Raw genomic sequence first — 22713 nt, 5'->3', positions numbered from 1 at the left:
TCAAAGCTTCAGTGAAATTGAGAGGAACTTAGACCCGTGATCTCTTTTTTCTCCCGATAAAAGCCAACATATGAAGATTTAAAATTTTCTCCTTTTCTCCAATACTAATTTACCTTTAATTCCCATGATTAAACCTTACAGTTTCCCCAATGTACCCTATTAATTACTCAGCTTTAACACCTCACACTCTTTTTTCCTATTCTCAGTGTCACGCCTGTCTCTGCGGAAGTCTCGCTTCCTCCCTCAGTTCAGGATGCAGTACCACAGGACTCAGAAGACTTCAATTCCCATGATTCAGCTGATGGTCACATGACTTCACCAACCAATAGAACCCCTCTCGCACGCTCCAGGTCACCTGAGTTTTAATTCACAGCTGTTTCATTTTAGTCATAATCACTCACTCACTATATAAACCCGGACTGTTGCATTCACCATTTGCGAAGTATTGCTAACCTTTCCTGTTACATACCGAGCGAACCTTATGAATGAAAGCCAAACCGTGTATGACCCTACCTTACGTTCTTCTCGACTCTGTGTTTTTGGATCCGGACTGCTATTGTTTAGTACATTGTGTTTTTGACCCCAGCCTGTATCTCACTACTCTTTGGATTGTCCCTTTTGCTCTGTTTGCCTTCTCTTTACGGTGTGCTTTGCACATCCCTAAAGTAAATCTCTTCCTGTTAAACACCCGAGAGCGTCTCTCTTGTTTACCAAGCCTGACACTCAGCATCTAAAAACATTTTCTGGAGCTCATTTTCTATTGTTTTCTTAATTTGCGGTCTCTCAGAAAGCTCATTTAATTTTACTTTTTATTTTTAAATTTAAAAACGTCTTTTGTTCAAGGCTCATTTTCATTATAAATAAACAAAGCCCTCAATTTTTTGAGGTTCATAAAATAATTTTACACTAACTGTCCTTGAATGAAGCTCATAAATGTTACCATTACAAATTTCTTTCCCTATTAATTTCTAAATCTCTCATTCTTCATCACATTTCCCCACTTTCTCTAAACACACCCACAGAAAATGTATGGCTCCAAGGGAGAGACCAGCTCTACCCACACACGCATGATGGACCAAAGAAGGGAGGGGGGTGATCATTCCCCCACCTGCACCTTGTACTCCCAAACATAACTCTTTCAGCTGACCATACACATAAACACACATAGTTACAGACACTGACACACACACATACACAGCAAGACACTCCTTTTTTTCTTAACTCAATAAGCACACACACACATACACGTCATCCAACAACCCTCAACAGCGCTTACACACACATCACTTTCAACATTTAACACAATTCTCATTGTCGACTCATTCACACATTAACAGCATGCTTTTTATTACCTGCCGCCCTTATTCCTTTTCCTTTATTTCTTATTCCTTTATTTCCTTATTTTTAATTTATGCTACCTTATGAGGTGTAATAATTCAAAGAGAGGTAGCATCAATACAGTGTTCGTCAACAGTGTTTCCAGTGGGCACCCCTAATTAAATCTCTGTATGACACCTCCAGTTTCTCATTAAACTGACCCAAAACATCACCTAGTGAATTTTTCAGGGTTTACGGCCGGGCTAATCCCGCCTCAACAAGAGGGCTTAATCCAAATCTGCGGCATCCTCTCTTTATTTAACTCACTATTATCTCTTTTCCTTTTATTCCATTTTTCCTCTTTTATTACCTCCTTTTCTCTTCTATTTCCCTCATATTCCTTTACTTTTAACCTTAAATACATTTTAACCAAATGCCACTGGGCCCAGGGCTTCTCACTATTTCAATATAATCCAATTCCACAATAACTCAAAGCTTACTTTCACGCAATGACTGTGATTCATCTCTGACAGTTTTAAGCAAAAATAGAGCCCTGTTTATCCAAACTCGCATGTCATCATCAGCTCACCTCATCGTTACTAATTAAGCTATTCTACACTTATACTTCAACTTTCCTTTTCTTTTCTTTTTCTTCTATTACATCTGTTCCTTTTTACTTTTACTTCATTGTTCCCTTTTATTTCCTTCATTTCTATTTTTCTATTACTGTAGTTAAAAATTTAGAATGAAGAAACTTTATCCAACACCATCATCAACACAATACTGCATACACTAATTAGTCTATTTAGGTGCAACTCTTTCTGCATCAGATAGCCCAAACACCCAACCAGCGCTCAAACTTGTGAAAATCTCACCTTCTATTTGCTGGCTTTAAGTGGGAGTTCGAATGCAGGAGCCGTCTGAAGCAGGAAGGCCACAACTCAGCATCCCATCCTCGTCGCCATCTTTGTTAACTTCGCTCAAATTCTCTCTCCCCCCTCTTGGCTAGGACCCCAATCTATATGGTTCTTTCTACTTTCCAAATATGGTGAACATAGTGGTTGGTTTACATTTGCATGTTTAAGGGACTAAGGGTGGTGTAAAATTTATAGTCTCCTACCCTCACTGACAGCTTATCCTAAACAATTCTCTCTGTGGAGCACAGACACAGAGCATACGTCTAAACATATAAAACAGTGAACATTTCTTAATACTGCGCTTAAGGCATTATGTTTAAATATACCTCAGGTGTTAATTTCATACACCTCATTTCATCTCCTGGACTTGTACTATGTAGTTTATTTTACACAATTCTTCAATTCATTCATTATCTGTAACCGCTTATCCAGTTCAGGGTCGCGGTGGGTCCAGAGCCTACCTGGAATCATTGGGCGCAAGGCGGGAATACACCCTGGAGGGTGCGCCAGTCCTTCACAGGGCAACAAAGACACTTTTCACGGACACTTTTTCAGTCACCAATCCACCTACCAACGTGTGTTTTTGGACTGTGGGAGGAAACTGGTGCACCCGGAGGAAACCCACGCGGACACAGGGAGAACACACCAACTTCTAATAGACAGTCACCCGGAGCGGGAATCAAACCCTCAACCTCCAGGCCCCTGGAGCTCTGTGACTGCGACACTACCTGCTGCGCCACCGTGCCGCCCACAATTCTTTAATGAAAGGTTACAAATATTCACCCCTCCTTTTGGAGAAGAGAATGTAATGTACCTTTAGGGAACACAACTGGATTTTAACACCACTATTTACCTTTAAATGTACATTTAGACTGTTTGTACCTTTAGTGACAAATAATGTTCTTTTACCATACTATGCTTCCTCCTCCTTCAAACACATTCCCCTAACTGCTTCCTGGTTACAGAGGTATGTGCAGGCTGGTATATGTCAGCTGAATTCACTAATCACTAGTGTGTGTGTTTTCACAGCCAGGCATAGGCTAAATGTGGTCAGATGAAATTTTGTTATAATTCCTACGTGTCACATTCAGCTGTGAGTATATAAAAAAGAACAATGAGTTGTTCCTCATGCAGTAAAATCCTGAATTTCTGGAAATGTTAATTGATTTGTACCCTATAAATGCAGATAAGCTCCAGTGGCTATCAATGCTTCAAACCTTAAGCTTCTTACACCTCCAGCAGCACCATATTCTTCCTGAAGCTCTCTCTACTCACCTGTAAGTTTGCATGGAATAGCATAATATTTGGATTTGCACCTTACGAACAGAAAAAAAATATTAAACTATGCAAAACTTTCATGAAGACAATAGTAGGTGTCTTTAGGACAATGTTTATGAATTTTCATGCATGAAAGCAGAGTAAACAAACTTGAAATTAGAAATTCAGTTTAGGGATAAGGCACAATTTCCCTTAAAACTGACATTTTCATGCATTTCAAATGTAGTTAAAGAGATGTTTGATTTTGACTCACAGTTCTGATGGCAGTGTTGGGAATGTTCACCTATGCAGGTAAAAATGAATATGATATCTACCTAAATAATACACTGCTTCTTTATGTAAGTTATTGTTGTATTTAAAATGTATTATTATTATTATTATTATTAATAGGTGTAGGCAGTAAATCGGTAGATTGTTTTTGTGGATGCAGCTACAGCTACTGTATATTTAAAGTAACCATTGCTTAATGTAATTTTGATGCTTATAATTGTGGTGTTCAATACAATACTGTATATATTTTCTTGTATTTACTAGCTTAGCTGCTAACAACATACTTTAAATATTTAACAATGTTGTTAACACTGTGGTGATATTTTGCAAGGGTCCCTTAACAAATGCAAAGGCTTATTTTGCTCAAAACTGATTTATGATTTCAGAGAATGTAATCACATGTTATGGCTCAGACCAGCGCCTCAGTTGTGGTAAGTTCAGACTTACAACTTTACCAAAATCATGTCATTAATCAAGTCCTAATATAAATAATTAACTCCCCGTTTATTTCCATATTTCTATGGTTTTAGAGAGCGGACTGATACGAGTGAAGTCTGCAATTTATGGCCGTACAGACAGCACTGTGTGTAGTGTTGGTCGCCCTGCTTCAGAAACTCAGAACACACAGTGTTCAATGAATGTTTCACTCATCTCTGACATGTAATGATTCCTTTTTCAAAATAAAGATCTTTTACTGCTCTACACAATACAAAACAACTACAAATGTAAAAATGCATGGCCCCTTGTTCCTCCTGGGGCCCTAAGCTACTTATAAGCTACTTATAAGCCTCAAAACTTGTTAATGTCTAAAATTCATGCAAATAATTTTGGTTATTTCAGGATATTTTCCCCTTACTATATGGGTATACAGCCAGAAAAGTTCTCTCATTGGTCAGGACTTCAGGTTGCCACTGTTCACAGCACAAATAGCAAGAAATGTTTTAATTATTCTAATTGAAAGAGCAGGGCATTTTCATCCAGTGAAAAGAAAGTGAGCTGCAGAGATCTATTGCTTATTCTAAATGCTTAGAACCAAACACCTAACACTGACTCTCCAGGTAAATATCTTCTGCTGTATTTGTCTGAAACAGGTGCAGTGGGCGAAGTGTATGTGAGTTTAGGACTGATACTCTTGGCCTTCCTGACCCGTGTTATGGAACTTTCAAGTACTTCAACACAACCTACGACTGCGTTACAGGCCGTAAGTAAACTATGGAGAGGTGTGTTCTATTAAACTACACTGTGATAAAACTAGTACTGAGTTCACAAACCTGATGTATTTTCTTTCATTTTTTTCTCTAGGTTCCATTGTGTCATGTGAGGGTAGTTACATTTCACTGGACTGCGGTGAGAGCTTTATAATTGGTGTTCTATAATAACTTACCAACATCAAGGATAGATTGCTGAATCAAAGTGAAAATTAGTTGAAATTTAACTAATAAATAATTATAATAATTATTTTTGAATTAATTAGCTTATACTTATTTTACGATTTTCCTCTGTACCAGCGGTGTTTTTTTTTTATTCTGGCCACAAATAAGTTTCACCTGCTTTGATCAGTCGTAAAATTAAACTTGGATTCGGCTACAAACACGAACACAAATAAAACAAAGAAAAGATTACTGACAATTATGTGACATTACTCTGTAGTTTCTGTATTGCACTGCTAACTGACACAAGGTGTCCCTTGGAAGTTGCGTGAAGTTCTTTTCTTAAGAGTCTTTTGAGAGTCGCCTTGTCGGCATAGAGAGAAGACAAAAGAATGAGAGTACGAGAAGAGGTCCAGAAGAGAGGAACCAAAAAAGAGCAGAAGTGAAGAAGTGAGAGCAGTTTCCTTTTTCATAGGAGGCGCGGTCACGCCCATTTGGGAGGTCTCGTTCTCTGATTGGAACCTGGGTCTGAGGTTCACGTGGCTTTCTTCACGTTTCAGGGAGGAGAAAGAGATCACATATTTTTGGCTAATACAAAATAATGAATAGAATATACTTCATACATACTTGAATATAGCATAATGTGTGTACAGGATTATTTTTATCAAATATATATATCTATCGAGTACATTACCAACTATTCTAGATGTTAGAAATTAATTTGTCTTTCTAAATGGAGACAGGAATTTTTCCTCATGATTAAAACAGTAATACACATCACGTTAGTTAGTAGACATTCACCTGAGAATAAACATTTAAGCAAACATTTAAGAACAATGGGTCATCCTATGTACTGCACCCACTTAATAATATATGCCTATGTAAACATTAAATTCTACTTCATTTTAATATACTTTACCTTCATTCAAGTCCATATTTAAATAATATTGTGCTTATTGGTTGTGGTGGCTTAACTGCTCATCCAAAGTGCATATACGAATTGAATGTTGAAATGTGGATTTATATTTTTAGTACCTGTTTTAGTTGTCCCTGGTCAGCGTGACGACTTTATAATTGGTACTAAAGTGATAAAACCTATTATTCAGAAGATGAAGTCTGATGAGAAATACTGGACACCCATCTCATCCAGTACAAGTGATTGAGTGTGAGCGACTATTCAAATTACTAATCTGCCTTTCACGTGCATCAAACATGGAGTCAGTCAATAACGTTGGTACAGTAAAGCTGCAACAAGCAGTTACTCTGCTCCCAAAGAAGGAATATTTGGTATGGGGGAAGCTGCCAAACAATGTGTGTCCCCTGGAGCCACAGTCATTGTCGAGCCTACTTCATCTCGAGCAGGTACTAGGAACATTCTGGTGGGCAGGGTCTTAACACTCATGTGGCGTGACCACTGGGTACCAATGAGGTTTCTGAATGCATCCCTGAAGCCTGTCACACTGCGACATAACACCAAGCTAGCAGATGTGTCCCACTGTCTTAGTAACCAATGTGGTTCAGGTGCAGCAAATGAAGACGAGGTTAACAAGACTCATCATGATATTTCAAGACAACCCAAACTCCTGGCTGCTGTGTTCATCTGCAGTCACCTATAAACAGAAATAGTAACATTTATATAAGAAAAATTCATTTTTTCATTCATTATCTGTAAGCGCTTATCTAGTTCAGGGTCGCAGTGGGTCGAGAGCCTACCTGGAATCATTGGGCGCAAGGCGGGAATACACCCTGGAGGGGGTGCCAGTCCTTCACAGGGCAACATACACACACACACACACATCTATGTACATTTTTTTTTGAGTCGCCAATCCATCTACCAACATGTGTTTTTAATAAGAAAAACAAATATATTAAATTAATTAAGTAGAAGTAAGTGTCCTTATTATGTGCATTGTGTCTGAGCAACAAATTTTTTACTTGCATTGCAAATTAAATTTTGTAGTACTTATTTTTACAATACATTTTATAAAAATTTTTAAAATATTAATGATATTTTTCCTAAACTTAAACCCCACACTAACCTCCATATATCAATATAACCACATAAAAACCTAACTCTGATGCTACATCAAATCCTGACCCTAACATTTTTGAAAATATACTCAACTACGTACAGGTGAAGACCACCACAGGAACCCCACAGAGCAGGTATGATTTGGGTGGTGGATCATTCTCAGTGCTGCATTGTTATTGATGTAGTGGAATGTGCTGTGCTGGTGTGAATGGATCAAACAGCAGTGCTACTGGAGGTTTTAAACCCTTTAGTGTCATTGCTGAACTGAGATTTGTCTACGAACCAAAAATATCCAGCCAGCAGTATCCTATGTCCACTGATGGACTAGAGGATGACTCGTCTCAGCCACAGAGGCTCGCCCACAACTTTGTCTGTTAATCTGGCTTCATTCAAGACTCTGCCAATTGCATTCTGATTGGCTATCTGCTGCCTTTTACACCTCATGTTAAAATAGCTGACGTGATTGGTCCTTGTGTGTGTAAATCATTTCTTTTCCTGCAGTAGTTGGTGGTTCTTGACCATGTTAAATGGTGAATGGTACCAGACTCTCCCAAGAGACTAAGGATGAGAAACAAACACTGTGCAGCAATAGATGAGTTACTGTCTCTGACTTCACATTTACATGGTAGTTGTAATACATTCAGTATTCCTTGTAGAATAAGAAACTAATCATCTAAACAAAGGTCATCTTAAAACTCCCCAGAATGTTCACTATATGCTTCCACTTTTAGCGTGATTTTAATATAGTATCTGTATTTCTCTTAAGTGTAGGTTACTCATTCCAAATATTTCCACCACAGCTTAAGTTTTGCAAGATTTTCTCCTGTTGTTTACTATTTAGTGGTCAGAAAGTCTCAAACAAAATATGCTTTTTAGCAGGTTAAATGGATTTTAACCATTCAGACCCTTAGTGTTTGATAAACCATCCCGAGAACACCTGTTTAAACACTGTCATGAGCACTTCTATTTTTCTATTTTACCTGACACAGTAGAGCACGTCCTCTGTACACCCGCTTCCCCATGCCCCAAGCCAGTCAACAGTCTTTGAGTTAAAACCATCAGTTTATGTTCTCCATCTGCACTGACAGAAAGCAGACTGCTTGTGTGAAGGGATTTTTCCAGACACACTAGAGTTATATATAGAGTTATCCATGGCTATACTCTGTTGGATGTAGAATTGACAAGTCAATGCTTTTCCTCCCCCATGCATCCACAGCAATTGCAGGTCTGCACAGAAAACATGTATAGCTTCCTCATTCAACATAAACCAAAACAATGTAGCTGATAGTTTAAGCAAAACACAACCTCTTGTAAAATAAAATGAAAAGAATTGAATGGTCTCATAGACCTCTGCCAATTACACCACTGCCGCTAACTGACATTACATGAAATGTACCTACTCCACTCTTGCAATGTTTGTTTTTGTAATCAGAAACTTCTGACTCTGAACGGCCCTCTAGTGTAGTGCTTAACATCCACTCCAGCATAATGGACACAGACGTTTGATGGCAGTGAGGGTTACAACCTTTGAACTGGACATATTCATTTGCATAGGTAAAGGAATATAAATTAGCCTTTACATAATTTTCCAAACTCCTGTTAGCGGTTTAAACAGGCTCTTTCTGTTACTGTACTTCAATGCATATCTATTCATACAACCAGTCATATTATTATGACCAACTCCTTGCATCTACATTCACCCTGTGTCTGCAATGGCTCGCTATATTACTCACTATACAGTGAGCTATTACAAGGAACTGAATTCAGGAGGGTAGTGAACAATTTTAGAAACTAACTCATGACGGATTTTTATCAAACAGCACAGTTCATTGTGTGTATCGGCTAACCACTAGTCTCATGTAGTGTACATGTGTTGTACACATTTTGTGGTACACTGTGGGATTGTTTGAGTGCACTGAAAATTGTACACGATGTTTATGGACACTACTACAAAATGGCAGAACCCGAAATAGGTCATAGTTTTGGACACATTATCACTCTCAATTCTCTCAGCTCCACTGATCATACAGGATCACTCTGTAGTTCTACAAATACATAATGTAGTCTATCTGCTGCCGGGAATACTTATTTCCCCCTGTTCTTCAGTGGTCAGGACCCCCACAGTGCAGGTGTTATTTAAGTGGTGGGTCATTCTCTGTGCTGCAGTGACACTGATGTGGCATGCTGGAGCAAGCAGATCAGACACAGCGGTGTTCCTGGAGTTAAACACTCCTACATTGCTGGTTGTTTGTGTTGATTTTGGATGTTTTTGGTTAGTGGACTATTTTTCAGTTTAGCAGTGATAATGAGGGTTTTAAAACTGCAGCAGCACTGTTGTAGTGTGGTAACAGTATTTGAATTATTTATGCTTAATGGTGATTATCACTTTTAATTATTATTATTACTACTGAATTTAGATAACAACAATATAAATAATTCATCAGAAATTGGGATACTGTTCACACTAGGGAGTGAGTTTCAGGACTTTCAGACTTTTATGAAGAGACTCCACACACAGTATTATTTCAAATCAAAGAAAGCTTTATTAAAAAGGAATAATAATTATTTGACACATAGCATAATTATTCTCCCTGTGTATGAATGGGTTTCCTCCGGGTGCTCCGCTTTCCTCCCACGGTCCAAAAACACATGTGGGTAGATGAATTGGCAACTCAAAAAATTGTCCCTAGGTGTAATTGGGTGAGTGAATGTGTGTATGTGTGTGTCACGCCGTGAAGCACTGGCACCCCTTTCAAGGTGTTCCTACCTTGTGGACTTTGTATGACCTATGCAATTTTTATTTTTTAATTGTTAGATTATCAAGAATCTGTAATTGTATGACAGAAGGTTTAGTACAAATATAATATCCCAAGGTGTAGAGTTTAATTCATAAATGTGTGTTTGTTTAAACACTGAATGTCAGTGTGTATACTCACAATGCCTTGTTATTTCCAATATTATTATATATTTATTATTATGCCATTTATAGCAATTAGTCAGGTGGCGCCCCGTCCAGGGTGTATTCCAGCTTTGCGCCCAATGATTCCAGGTAGGCTCTGGACCCACCGTGACCCTGAATTGGATAAGCGGTTACAGATAATGGATGAATGGATGGATAGTCAGGTTGCCTGGTAACATATTAAGATAAAAGAGGGACTTAAATATGAAAAAAGAATTAGCACAATTTAGGCAGCTTAGCCCAGTGAGGCTAAACAAGGCATTGATAAGATTAAGACTAAGCCCTAAAGCTTAAAATGTAAGGACGTTTATTTAAAGGGCATTATTGACCATAACCATATAGAAATGTTTAAAATTGTGAAAAGATCATTAATTAGATAATTTCACAATTTTAAACATTTCTATAAAATAATACTCTGATTCAAATGTTGGTCTTGATTGACCTTAGAGGGGTCTTACAGCCAAGATGTGCTTTCAGTAATATTCTTTATGTTAACAAGGCTTTTACTGATGCACTGGGCATAATTGTCATCAAAGTGTGAGTATCAAAGTGTTAAATTTTATGAACCAACTTTTAAAGTTTCTTACACACCATGTTCAAAATCTTCATCATAATCTTCATAGCTCAAGACATGACAATGTATGAACATAGTTATTTATCATGATTAAGACCAGCTCTCAATAGTTATGGTCAAAAATGTATTTTAAATAAACTTTCTTTCATTTTTTTTTACTCTGTAAATAGACACAAAGTCAGGTAGTCCTTGTTTAACCTCACTGGCCCAAACTATCTAAGACTCAGTGTGTACTTACACCCACACCCTATTAACTAATGTTACATGTATACATTTTTCTCTTGGTACATTGACTGTTTGGGATGTAATTTCTATTCACACATAGGCTTGGCCTTTAGGCCTTGTACTTGCAAACTTTGCCTTGTTTATCCTCACTGGGCCAAGCTGCCAAGCCAAGATGTTATTCATATTTAAGCCTTTCTTTTATGTTAAAATGTTGCCAGGCAACCTGACTAATTAAATGGCATAACATTATGCTATAAAATGGCATAATAATAATAAGAATATAATAATATTGGAAATAACCAGGCATTGTGAATATACACATTGACATTAAGTGTTTAAACAAACATACTTTTATGAATTAAATTTTACACTTTATGATATTAGATTTGTACTAAACCTTCTGTAATATGAATTGCAGATTCTTGATAATCTGACAATTAAACAAATATAAATGCCATAGTACATATACCCAAAGTTCATGTTTCTACACATTCTGTCATGTCATGTGCTATATTCACAGGATTATGACAAAGCAATTCCACAGTGACATTTCTTCATCTTTAGGATTCTATAGTCTTTTATACTGTGTCTTCAATAAGTCTTTCAGATTTTTGAGACACTTTAAAAGTAAAAAAGATAATGTCCAATGAATTAAGCCAAATGCGCAATTTCCCCACACATTTACATACAATAATATGCTCACAGGGAAATTACAAAAACCAATTCTACTGTAAAATCTCTTCATATTCAGGATATCAATAGTCTGTTACATTGTGTCTTTAGTGAGCCTTTCAGATTTGAATATAAAGAGATAACATCCGCGGAAGCTAAATGTGTAGTTTTTCCACTGTATGGAATTTGTGTTTGTATTTCGCCATCTAGCGGCGACAGATTGCAACTAGTGCACCGTTTAAGGTGAAAGAGAAAATCCAAATGAATCGATTGCTCTTCCTTGGTGTCCCGGATGTGTATCTGAAATTTGTGTAACTCGTATTTTGGTGTCTGAATTTCGTCCAGCGAATTTGAGCAACTTCGAAATATACTGTTTGAATTTTTTTGAGCATGAATTTTTTTATATGAAATTATTAACCTTGAACAGTGAAAACGTGTTCTTGAAAATGTATGAGTTCTATTCAAGAGCAATTATATTCAGATGGCGTTGTTTCAGTGCAAAAAAAATAAAAAATTAGTGCTACAAATTCAAAGGTGGTAATATAAGTCTGATGAAACAGATTTGCTTCTCAAAATCCAAAAACCCGCGAGAGGAAATGAACAAATGACATAACGGAAAACACATGAATGACTTGATCCACAAACGCAGAATCTGCATTTTACAAATACGTTTTAAATTCGCATTTTTTAATTCACATATTTTCGCATAAAATTATTCATTTGTGAACAGTGAAACATATTTGTGACTTAATTAGCATTAGTAAAGTATTTTGAGACTAGTCTCTCATATGCTTGCTCATATACTTTCGTACATGAGTGTTTAATTTGTACACAAAAAAATGTGTTGTCAAAAAAAAAAAAAACATCACTGGACACATAGAGCAGAAGGCCCATAGATTCGATATATTGCGCTTGCGTGGTCTGCTGCGTCTTGTTTTGAACTAGTGGGAGAGGTGTCAAATGAAAGCTTATGGTGTCCCCTTGTGCCCAATATATGTTATTTTACGATTATATGGTATTTACATGGATTGAAGTGTATTTACATATTAGAGCCTCATTTCTATGTTATATTTGGTTTTCATGAGGTAACTGATGAATGTAGTGGAACAAGGCGAGTTGTAGACAGACAGATGAGAGCTTGTTAGTTTCGGGATAATCTCAATAATTCAGTGATGCCAGATTTATACATACAAGTTGTATAACCACAGATATATTTTAGTAGAGGTGATATGTTTTTTGCCCAAATCAAGGGTTATATATATATTTTAAATCTGAACACTTCACTGAATAATACTTTGTCAGTTCAAAATCCCAAGAACCAGCCCATTGATTTGATGAATGATTTATAACTTTTATTTAGAAATTATTAATACATTCTCCATTTTAGGCACTGGGGTGATAAGTGTGCAGTCTGCCATTTATGGACGTACAGACAGCACTGTGTGCAGTGCTAGGCTCCCTCCTTCAGGGACCACCAACACTCAGTGTTCCAACAGTGTTCCCTTTGTCTCTCAGAGGTAAAAACGAAACTTATTCCCTGTTCATCTTTATCAGACATGCCAGAATGTAATGTCTGTTCAACTTCTTCCTGCAAACATGGAAATGAATGGATACATTTTATGAGCATCGCAGTCATTTAGATGTGCATTTTTCCTCTAGTGGCTGAAGTCTGCACACAAACTAAACCCAAACGCTTCCTGGCTGATGTGGTTGGCTGAACTGGTTTTGCATTAAGAGGCGCAAAACTTGACCGACATTATCAGGTAAATCTTGTTGTTTATCCTGGACAGATGCAATGGGATGGCTGCGTGTGACTTGCAAACTGATCAGCTTGGCCTTGCTGATGCATGTGTGGGAACATACTAGTACTTCAACACCACAGTTGCTTATGAAAATTCATGAGTATTGGGTGACTGTTGTGTATATGAAGGGGACATCATTGCAATGGCTAGGACTTCATTTCCCCAAACAATTTGTCTAGAACTATTATGCTGAGTTTTCTGTAAAGCTAAACCAGATGTAGAGTTCAACCTGTGTGAATAGGTTTCTAGGGTTTTTTTTTTTATTATATAAATAAATATTTTTTTTAAACTATGAAAGTTCCAAGTTGAAATGTACTATTGTCTAAAGCCAATGTGAATTTCATAACCTTTCCCTCCAGGTCTCAGTGTGACATGTGAGAATCATCAAGGCACACTGAACTGCATTGAGAGATGTATTTTATGTGCTTATGCCCTTTGGCTTAAATGCAGATGTAGGTTTAGTATTCTTGCTCAAGTACATTGTGCTAGAGTGTGGCAGAGTTGCTCAGGTTGGGAATAAAACCCCAGATTTCCTTTGGAGAGCAGTGATGTTATGTATTCATCTTGACAATCAATATTGTTTTTTATCTTGTGAATTTCTGAAACATCAATATATCATGTCATCTATTCTGTGATTAAATATTTGGCTGTGATGCTTCCATTTGAAAAAAAAAATGAATGTTGGGGGAGTGGGGTTTGTTCTGTGGTTCTCTGTGTAACAATGCCAATTCCTTGTTAATAGTGTTCAGTTAAAGTCTGTCTTTATCTGTTATTTTCATGTTTATTTATGTATAATTCCACAAAATCTATTTGTTTATTTATCTTACCTGACGTGTTTGTGTAACTCCGGTTGGTGTGTGGAACCTTTCTTTTGATGGTTGTTTTTTTTTTTTTTTTTGTACCCCTATGTTTGGTTTCCGGGGACAGCTCCTATAAGGAGTAGTTTCATGCCGATCCTCCGCCTTTTCTCTGTGACATTTGGCGGGAGCGGTGAGTGAAAGTTTGGGAAGTTGAGTAATTTTAAACCATCTGTAATAAACAATAATATATTTGTTTGGTTTGTGTAAGGGCTTAGAGTGAGTGATCGCTAACCGGAGTGTGATATTTTGATCATTGTTTTGTCAGTTAAGTTTTATATAATCAGTTGTTGTATTCAGTGCATTACTGTGTGCGCCCTCCCCGCGCCCCCTTTCTCTGTGACATTTGGCGGGAGCGAGGCTTAGAGTGAGTGATCGCTAAACGGAGTGTGATATTTTGATCACTGTTTCCTCAGTTTTGTCAGCCAATAAATAGAGATGCACTTCAAAACACGTCGGTGGTCTGGTCATTATTAACCAACACAAAGCAGAGAAAAGAAGAAGAAGCCACCGGTTACATCTGCTTATAACTATTTGGCACTTTCGCTAAAGAAAATGGAATATAACTTGAAAGAGAAATTTTGTTGATTAACTAGAGAAACTATAAATCAGTTTCCTCAAACTATTCTTTAAAAATATTGTTGAGGAAACTGAATTTCTCTAGTTTCAGTGAAATGTCTCTTTCATTAAAGCAAGTGGGGTGTAAATTAAGTTTCATGTATCATGATTAAAACTGAACAGATTCCACACTCGAGATTCATTCACTTTTCAAAGAAAACCTGCATATGTTTCCAATGGTTTGTCCAAGTTCAGGCTCAAACTGGTTACATTTTCTTCATCTCTTCATTAAATTTGCGCTAGTGGCCAGACAGAGCCCAAAATGCAAATAATAAACATTGAGAATAAGGTGTTGATCTAAACACTTGATGATAAGCAGGTGAACTGAAAAACCCGTGTGAAATGAAAGTTAAACGCCGAGGATCTGCAGCAGCAGAGTTACAGATTCCTTTATTAATCCCACAGCAGCAATCATTCGCAATGATACAGGAGTACAGGGACCACAAATATATAATCAGCTAAGCTTAAACATCCCAAGTTCTAAGAACTGAGTAGACACTTGCAAGTAGCGGGCATTACGGGCAAAGCTCAAAATATCCAAAGTTCTAAAACCTGTTGGCTTTTATATTAGGCCAGTGTTTGCTCATTTAAATCAGGAATTCCACAAGACTAAGGATTTAAATGATGACATTTATACATTTTATTGCAAGCTCAATTTTTGCTTGTATGAAAGTCTTGTGACTCCTACCTTCAAGAAAACAAACCAAAAAAAATTGTAACTTTCACACCTCAGTTTTAACAGGGAACAGTGCTCTTTAAAGCCCTGTCACAGGCCAAACATCTTGGACACCTTTTAGTAAATACAGGTATAGACAACTTTCAGATATTTGGAAGTGCCTGAACAGGGGTCAGAGAACACATTGTTTGTGACAGGGACAGCGCAGTTCATTTTGCCTTCACAGCTGTGGGGGGAAAAAAGAGAAAAAATGAAACAGGAGTACAAGAGAACAGTAAACGTACAAGGATATTTTACCTTAGATTACTTTATTTTCTTTACCGATTTTTAACCACAGATAGTGTGTCGGATGCAACACACGTAGTGTAGACTGTATCCCCATAAGTACATGTGGTGGAGTCGGTTCGTCCATAGTTAGCGCTCAGGATTTTCAGAATCCCAGACTCTGAAAATGTAAGATTTCATCATAATGAACATTATGGTAAAGAAACAGATTGGTTATAAAGGGAAAATATTCTTGGAAAATAAATTTCAGCTACTATTTGAGACAGTAAGAGCTTTTACTGCTTTTGGTTATTTACACATGCATTTGCTAACTTTTCATATACTGTAAAAAAAAATGTAAAAATCTGACATTCTAAAAATTATATTTTACTTAATAAAGATGGTATTGAATATCACACAGCAATGACGTTTCTTTATGAGACTATGTAAAGTTCACTCCCAACAATATCCATTGAGATTAGGTCATATTTCCTCACACAGTAATCCCCTACCCCATGGGACACGCTGTTTTGTGTAGCTTTTTTTTTCTTCTCTTTTTTGCACAAACACTTAAAATGCCTTAAAATATATAGAGGTGTGTTTGTGTAGACATTATCAGTTAACAGAAAATCAACAGGAGGCAGTGTTTTTGATTATATATTATGTGAATGTACATTTAAAAAGAGGTCTATACAAACCACATGAGAGCATAGCTGTACCTCCTTCACAGGTCACACTCGTGTCTGCAGGAAACAATCACTACTTATTATTTAATACACAGAGGATCCATTACCAGATTGTTTTGTCCTTTATACCAAGCCATTAATCTCAGAATGATCAGAGCCACCTCTACCTTCATGTATGTAAATTTAATTTAAAATCCAGTAAAAATGATTAGTTTCTTTACAGAGAATTAAAAACAGGAGAAAACTACAGCCACCTCAACAACTAAAAGGTTTCCTTTAGTTTGTCACGCATAACTCTCTACACATTTGTTTTACCTCTCTTCCAAAAAACTACTAGCATCTAGCAGTTGAAGCTATTAAAGTTTTTAAATTAGTTGAAACTATATTTAACCCTTCTGTGCTATGTTCACTGGCTGCTCTCATTTTTTATTTCTGCTGTCTTGTTGAATTCTTGTTTGTTCTGTGACGTTCTTTACGCTTTGTGTTGTTTCATAGGCACTTTGATTTCTTGATACGCACATATAAAAACATTTTATTAATATATATATTATTACAATTATTATTAAGGCAGTGGGGTTACTCACTACATTTGCTAACTTTTGTAGGTCACACTAATTGTATCCTCTATCACCAACAGGAATTGCACCAACTACAGGCAAACTCACGTTCAGCCACACAGGTGTAGGCAACGGTCAGGTATTTATAAGTGCCAACACAGGGATCAGAGAACACATTGATTGTTGTGACAATGCAAGAGGTCTTCCCTTGACATCTGCACAGAATAAAATTTCAATAAAAGTGACCACATGGGGAAAAGCAGGGTGTGTGTAATAGCTTAGTGCTTCATGCTTTGACAAAAATGCTCACCTTTTTTTAACTTCAGCTAGAGTGTTGGCTTTATAGCAGTTAGTGTTGGTGATCTCACTGGCGGGGCGTCCAGCAGAACACGTGGTGGAGTCAGTTCGTCCATAGCCGGCACTCAGGATATTTAAAATGGCACCTCCTAAATTTAATTGAAAGAAAATAGATCATTTACAGCGTTTGACATCCAATTGTTTTCCAGAGAGATTTATTAATATTAGAATGGAAGTCGAATGCAGAGATAAGGATTTTGTAAAGAACTCTTGTTATAACATGCTCTTCCTGCTCAAGCAGAGAACTAAAAATTGTCTGTGGAAGTAGGCAGAGGTGTTACTTCTGCACAATTTAAGCTATAAATACAGTTAATTGGCTGAACTGAACACGTGAAATTTAAGAGTAATTACTTTTAGAGAAATTTGACTCATAAACTGGCACAAATTATCCATGATGTCTGCAGGTTATTAGGATACCAAGGATAGAGCTCTCACCACAGTCCAGTGAACTGTAACTACCATAACATAACACAGAAGAATCTACAGAAAAGAGACAAGAAAATATATCCAGTTAGTTAGCTCAATAGTAAATTTTAATCACAGTGTAGTTTTATAGAACCCACCTCTCCATAGTTTACTTACGGCCTGTAACGCAGTCGTAGGTTGTGTTGAAGTACTTGTAAGTTCCAAAACATGGGTCAGAAAGGCCAAGAGCATCAGTCCTAAACTCACACACACTTCGCCCATTGCACCTGTTTCAGACAAATACAGCAGAAGATATTTACCTGGAGAGTCAGTGTTAGGTGTTTGGTTTTAAGAATTTTGAATAAACACTTGATCTTGCACACCCTTTGTTCTTGCTATTTGTGGTGTAATTTGTAGCAAACTGAGATCCTAACCAATGAGAGAGCTTTCCTGTCTGTATACCCATAAAGCAAGAGGAAAAAATCCTGAATTAACCAAAATAATTTGCCTGTATTTTAGAAGTTCAGCAAGTCTTTTGTTGTAAACAGAGCAGTAAAATATCTTTATTTAGAAAAAGGAAACATTACTTTTCAGAGATGAGTGGAACATTCATTGAACACTGTGTGTTCTGAGTTTGTGAAGAAGGTCGATCAGCACTACACACAGTGCTGTCTGTACGGCCATAAATTGCAGACTTCACTTGTATCAGTCCCCTCTCTAAAACCATAGAAATATGAACATAAAAGCAGAGTTAATGATTTATATTGGGACATGATTAATGACATAATTTTGGTAAAAGTATAGATTTGAGTCTGAACTTACCACAACTGAGGCGATGGTCCGAACCATAACATGTGATTACATACTCTGAAATAATAATGAATCGTATTTGAGCAAAACATACAGCACATTCACCAGTGTTAAATCAACACTATTAGAGTTAAATTAACACTGTTAGAGTAATAATTTAACACGCTCAGTGTTAAGTTAACACTAATACAGTTGATTTAACACTGGAGAATGTGCTGTGTAAGCTTTTGCATTTAAGGGACCCCAACAGAATATTTCCACAATGTTAAGTCTTACCAGAATGTTAATTTACTGTAAAACTAGCAGCTTAACGAGTAAATAAGAGCAAATATACAGTACAGCAAATAATTAACTGTAATTCTATAGCCTTAAAAGCACATTATAAGGGATGACAGAAACTTCAGATTCACTCTACACTCTCAGATAAAAAGTTACAGTAGAGGTACAGTATTGTTCCTAAAGATACTAGAAGGAAAACAATCTGCTTATTCACTGAATACACCTTTATACATCGGAGACTAATAATCTAATTCATGATTACTGTCACAGTTTCATTCTCACTGAAATTATTTCTAAGTTTAACTTAGGCACTATGTTTTGTATTTATGAAATAATTATGTGAAAATGTTGTGGAATTTGAAACAATGCTTATTTTCCCATGTTTCCAATAATTATCTTTAACAAGCTTACTGTAAGAAACTGAAGTAAATTGTTCAGAATGGATGTGTGCTATCAGTATTCATATTAAATGCAACAATATAACAATTTAAGAATTAGAGGTAGATATCATATTCCTTTTTACCTGCATAGGTGAACATTCCCTTCATTCCCATCATTACTGTAAGACAAAATCAAACATCCTGATCCCTGATCTTTAGCTTTAATTTCTAAAGTTTATTTAGTGTTTACTCTGCTCTAATGATTGAAGATTTGTAAACATTGTTCTAAAGACACCTAGCATTTTCTCTATGAACATTTTGCATAGTTTGATGTTAAATATTTCTGCAAATGCTAAATATTATTGCAATAATTATGCTATTAAATGCAAACTTACAGGTGAGTAGATAGAGCTTCAGGAAGATCATGGTGCTGTTGAAGTGTCAGAAACATAAGATTTCAAGCATTAGCAACACTGGAGCTTATCTGTATTTATAGAGTACAAATCACTGTATCAATTAAAGTCAACATACATACATCTAGAAATTCTAGATTTTATCTCATGAGAAACACTCTTTGTTTCTTGTTATTTACCCAAAGCCGGATGTGCCATGTGGGGACCTGTGTTTTACTTGATTTGGCCTCCATATTTAATCTGTTAATGGCAGTGAAAGCACACACACTAGTGATTAGTGAACACAGAAGACTCGGTTGTGTAGGTATGGGAGGTAAATCCTGCCAAAAAAAGGAGTTTAAAACCAATATGAAAACAATAAAATGAAAATGCAAATACTGTTTTGCCATTCATTTTTCCAAAAGTGCGCAAATATAAAAAAAAATAAAATTATAAAAAAATAAAAAAGTATTTGTTATTTCATTTTCAAAACTATACTAGTCTTTCATTTCAAATTTAAAATTTAAAATGAAAAAGTAATGAGGAAAAGAAAATTCAAATACCACTTTGGCTTTGCTTTTTCTTTATAACTGGATAAAATAATCAAAATTAAAATGAAAATGAAATTTGCATTTAGCTTTTCATTTTCAACTGCAGTATGCAACAAATGGGACAAAATTTAAATGAAACTGGAAAAATAAAATGAAAACAAAAAGTGGCACTACTTCTTTTTGGGGTTTTTTTGTAGGTGGGTTCAAGTAAAGTGTTAAAAATATGTCTTTGTAATTTATATTAATTATTAATTAATAACAAAAAATTACTTTGTTAAAACATGAATTACATGCCACTCTCACAGCAATTTTAGGAACTGAACAGAACATATTTTGAATACGTTTTCAGGACTTTCCATACATTACATGACGCGTAACATTTAAATAATTAAAAATAGACTGGGTACCACACGTGTTGCACCCCATGCATGGTGTGTACGAAAACGCTTACTATCGTTTCTGAAATAGTTTTCATTCAAGAACCTTGATGCTAACATCCTAGATTTGCACCAGTATTGACTGGAAGAATGTCTCACTTCACAAAGCTGCTATCTGTTTTAGGACAGCACTAAAATTAGTGCGAGTGAGCATGGCTGCTATGCCACAGCGAAGCCGAGGCCAGTCTGTTATAATTTAACGGTTTGTACACTCACGTAGTGCGTTGTATGTCGAAAATAAAATATTATTAACCTACTTCCGTAGCAAGAGTTATGATCAACAAATCCTGTTAAATTCAGTCATATCTAAAATAATATTGAATGTGAACTGCACATGAATTTTTTAAACTGCAATCTAAAACAGGTCAAAAAGCTTTGAGTCCTAAAATGCTCATACATCAGTCTGCCATGTCGGTAAATGAAACCTGTTAAAAAAGGAGGGGCACTGATTTATGATAACTTCCAAAGGGGTTTTTATGTTCTGATAGCATGTTCTGTTCCACTCATTGATTGTAAATTTCCGCAGCTTAATTGCTGTAATTACCAGCGTGATATGAAAGATATAGTTGTGCTAGTGTGGTTTGTTCTAGACTGCTTTGTCAGGACCAAGACCTGGTCAGGCCACGTTACTGAATAAACTGAATTTTGCGAATAGTCCTTTTTTGGTGCATATTTTGGTCTTAATAGTTACATATGTAACCCATCATCTTAGAGCATGTGGCAGTGACATTTACCTTTTAGGGTTCTCTTTCCCCTGCCGCAGCGTATTCTTTTTGATGCGTGAAAGAAAGACTGGAGACAGTGGGTGCACTCTTCAAACCTTTAATGGCCAGAGATCTCTGGAGATGTCACTTCACAGCGCGGTGCGAGTGAGATCTGACAGGCAGTTGTTACACACACACATATATCCTCCCGTGACTTCCTTCCACCTTGTGACTGGGATCATGTCCTTTTTTCTGTGACTGAGTTCATGTCCTTTTGATATAAGAATTGACCTTTCCTAAGCAAGCAAGCATGATGTATATTCTTTGGTAGCAAAGCAATCTACTTATTCAAAATAACCATAGAATTCCTACACCCCCCTCAAAAACATTTTACTCTAAATATAAACATTAAGATGAAGATTTCTCTTGGCCTAGCAGTAATTCCAAAACATTTGGAATTCATCCATAAACCTCACCAGAATTAGCCATCAGGGAGCTTGAAATAGAAGGCCAAATATCAAGGCCGGTTAAGTTTACTGTAAGGAAGGAGTGCAGGAAGCACGTAAATGCACGTTTAGGTGGAATACCTGCATTATTGCTTTAATGTTCACCTTTCTCAGAATGCAGCTGGAGAGTTCAATCTGGGTCAATCTCTGGCTAGTGCTTTTCAGATTTGCAAGCATGGGATAAACCTTTAAAGACCTAGTGCAATAGAAACATGCTGCCCCCTAAGTGTCTTTGAAAATGCCAGAAGATATAATCATAAATTATGAAAACCAAATAAGTCACCTGGGTACAGTTAGATTAAAGGCTAAGAAAACTAAGCATGCAAAGGACATACACACTGCATGAGGTGACCTAATTAATCAGCAAGAGGAGTCAGGGCCAGTTTTGAAATGGAATGAGGATTAAGAAAGGTTTACTCAAATCTTGGGCCAAAAGTCCACAGTCAAACAGCTAGTTTATAAATTCGTCAGATAACAAATTTGATAAGAAGCTCCAAACTTTGTGCACATGCCAGTTACTTGCAGCCCACATTCTGGATGATGGCTTGGAAGTGGGCACGACAGCTTTTACAGCCACTGTCACATGAGGGAAATTACAGGTCAGTGGAGCATCACAATGATTTTGAAGCTGTCATTTTAAGTTACAATATTACATAGTGTTTCTTCAATACAGCAACCTCTAACACATTTGTATTTGAACTGGAATAATACCATGGATATAAAAAAATCCCCATAAATTGATGCACTTCTTGTGCAAACATTGCAGAAGGTTTTTCCCGTGAGTGTTTCTGTGCTTTAGGCCACTGCCAATGCTCTTT

The 22713-nt window shown here is 36.6% G+C and overlaps 2 protein-coding genes across 2 annotated transcripts; one reads left to right on the top strand and one right to left on the bottom strand.

Moving 5' to 3' along the window:
- Positions 1–3349: 3349 nt before the first annotated feature.
- On the top strand, positions 3350–5158 carry LOC136666241 (rhamnose-binding lectin-like). Its single transcript, XM_066644328.1, has 6 exons — positions 3350–3511; positions 3768–3803; positions 4169–4213; positions 4313–4442; positions 4874–4983; positions 5085–5158. The coding sequence occupies exons 2-6, from the start codon at positions 3773–3775 to the stop codon at positions 5156–5158; spliced, it is 390 nt and encodes a 129-aa protein (XP_066500425.1). The 5' UTR covers positions 3350–3511; positions 3768–3772.
- A 10212-nt stretch (positions 5159–15370) lies between these two features.
- On the bottom strand, positions 15371–21537 carry LOC136665989 (rhamnose-binding lectin-like). Its single transcript, XM_066643912.1, has 12 exons — positions 21420–21537; positions 19701–19735; positions 19449–19484; positions 18659–18703; positions 18424–18553; positions 18014–18123; positions 17867–17911; positions 17385–17520; positions 17183–17289; positions 16530–16574; positions 15889–16012; positions 15371–15793 (listed from the first exon to the last, which is right to left on the bottom strand). Exons 2-12 carry the CDS (start codon positions 19729–19731, stop codon positions 15685–15687), a joined length of 918 nt encoding a protein of 305 aa, XP_066500009.1. The 5' UTR covers positions 19732–19735; positions 21420–21537; the 3' UTR covers positions 15371–15684.
- Positions 21538–22713: the final 1176 nt, after the last annotated feature.

The sequence above is a fragment of the Hoplias malabaricus genome, chromosome 14 (genome assembly GCF_029633855.1).
Source record: "Hoplias malabaricus isolate fHopMal1 chromosome 14, fHopMal1.hap1, whole genome shotgun sequence".
Lineage (NCBI taxonomy): Eukaryota > Metazoa > Chordata > Actinopteri > Characiformes > Erythrinidae > Hoplias > Hoplias malabaricus.
Note: the sequence above shows the minus strand (reverse complement) of the source record. Positions and strands in the feature narration are given on the sequence as shown.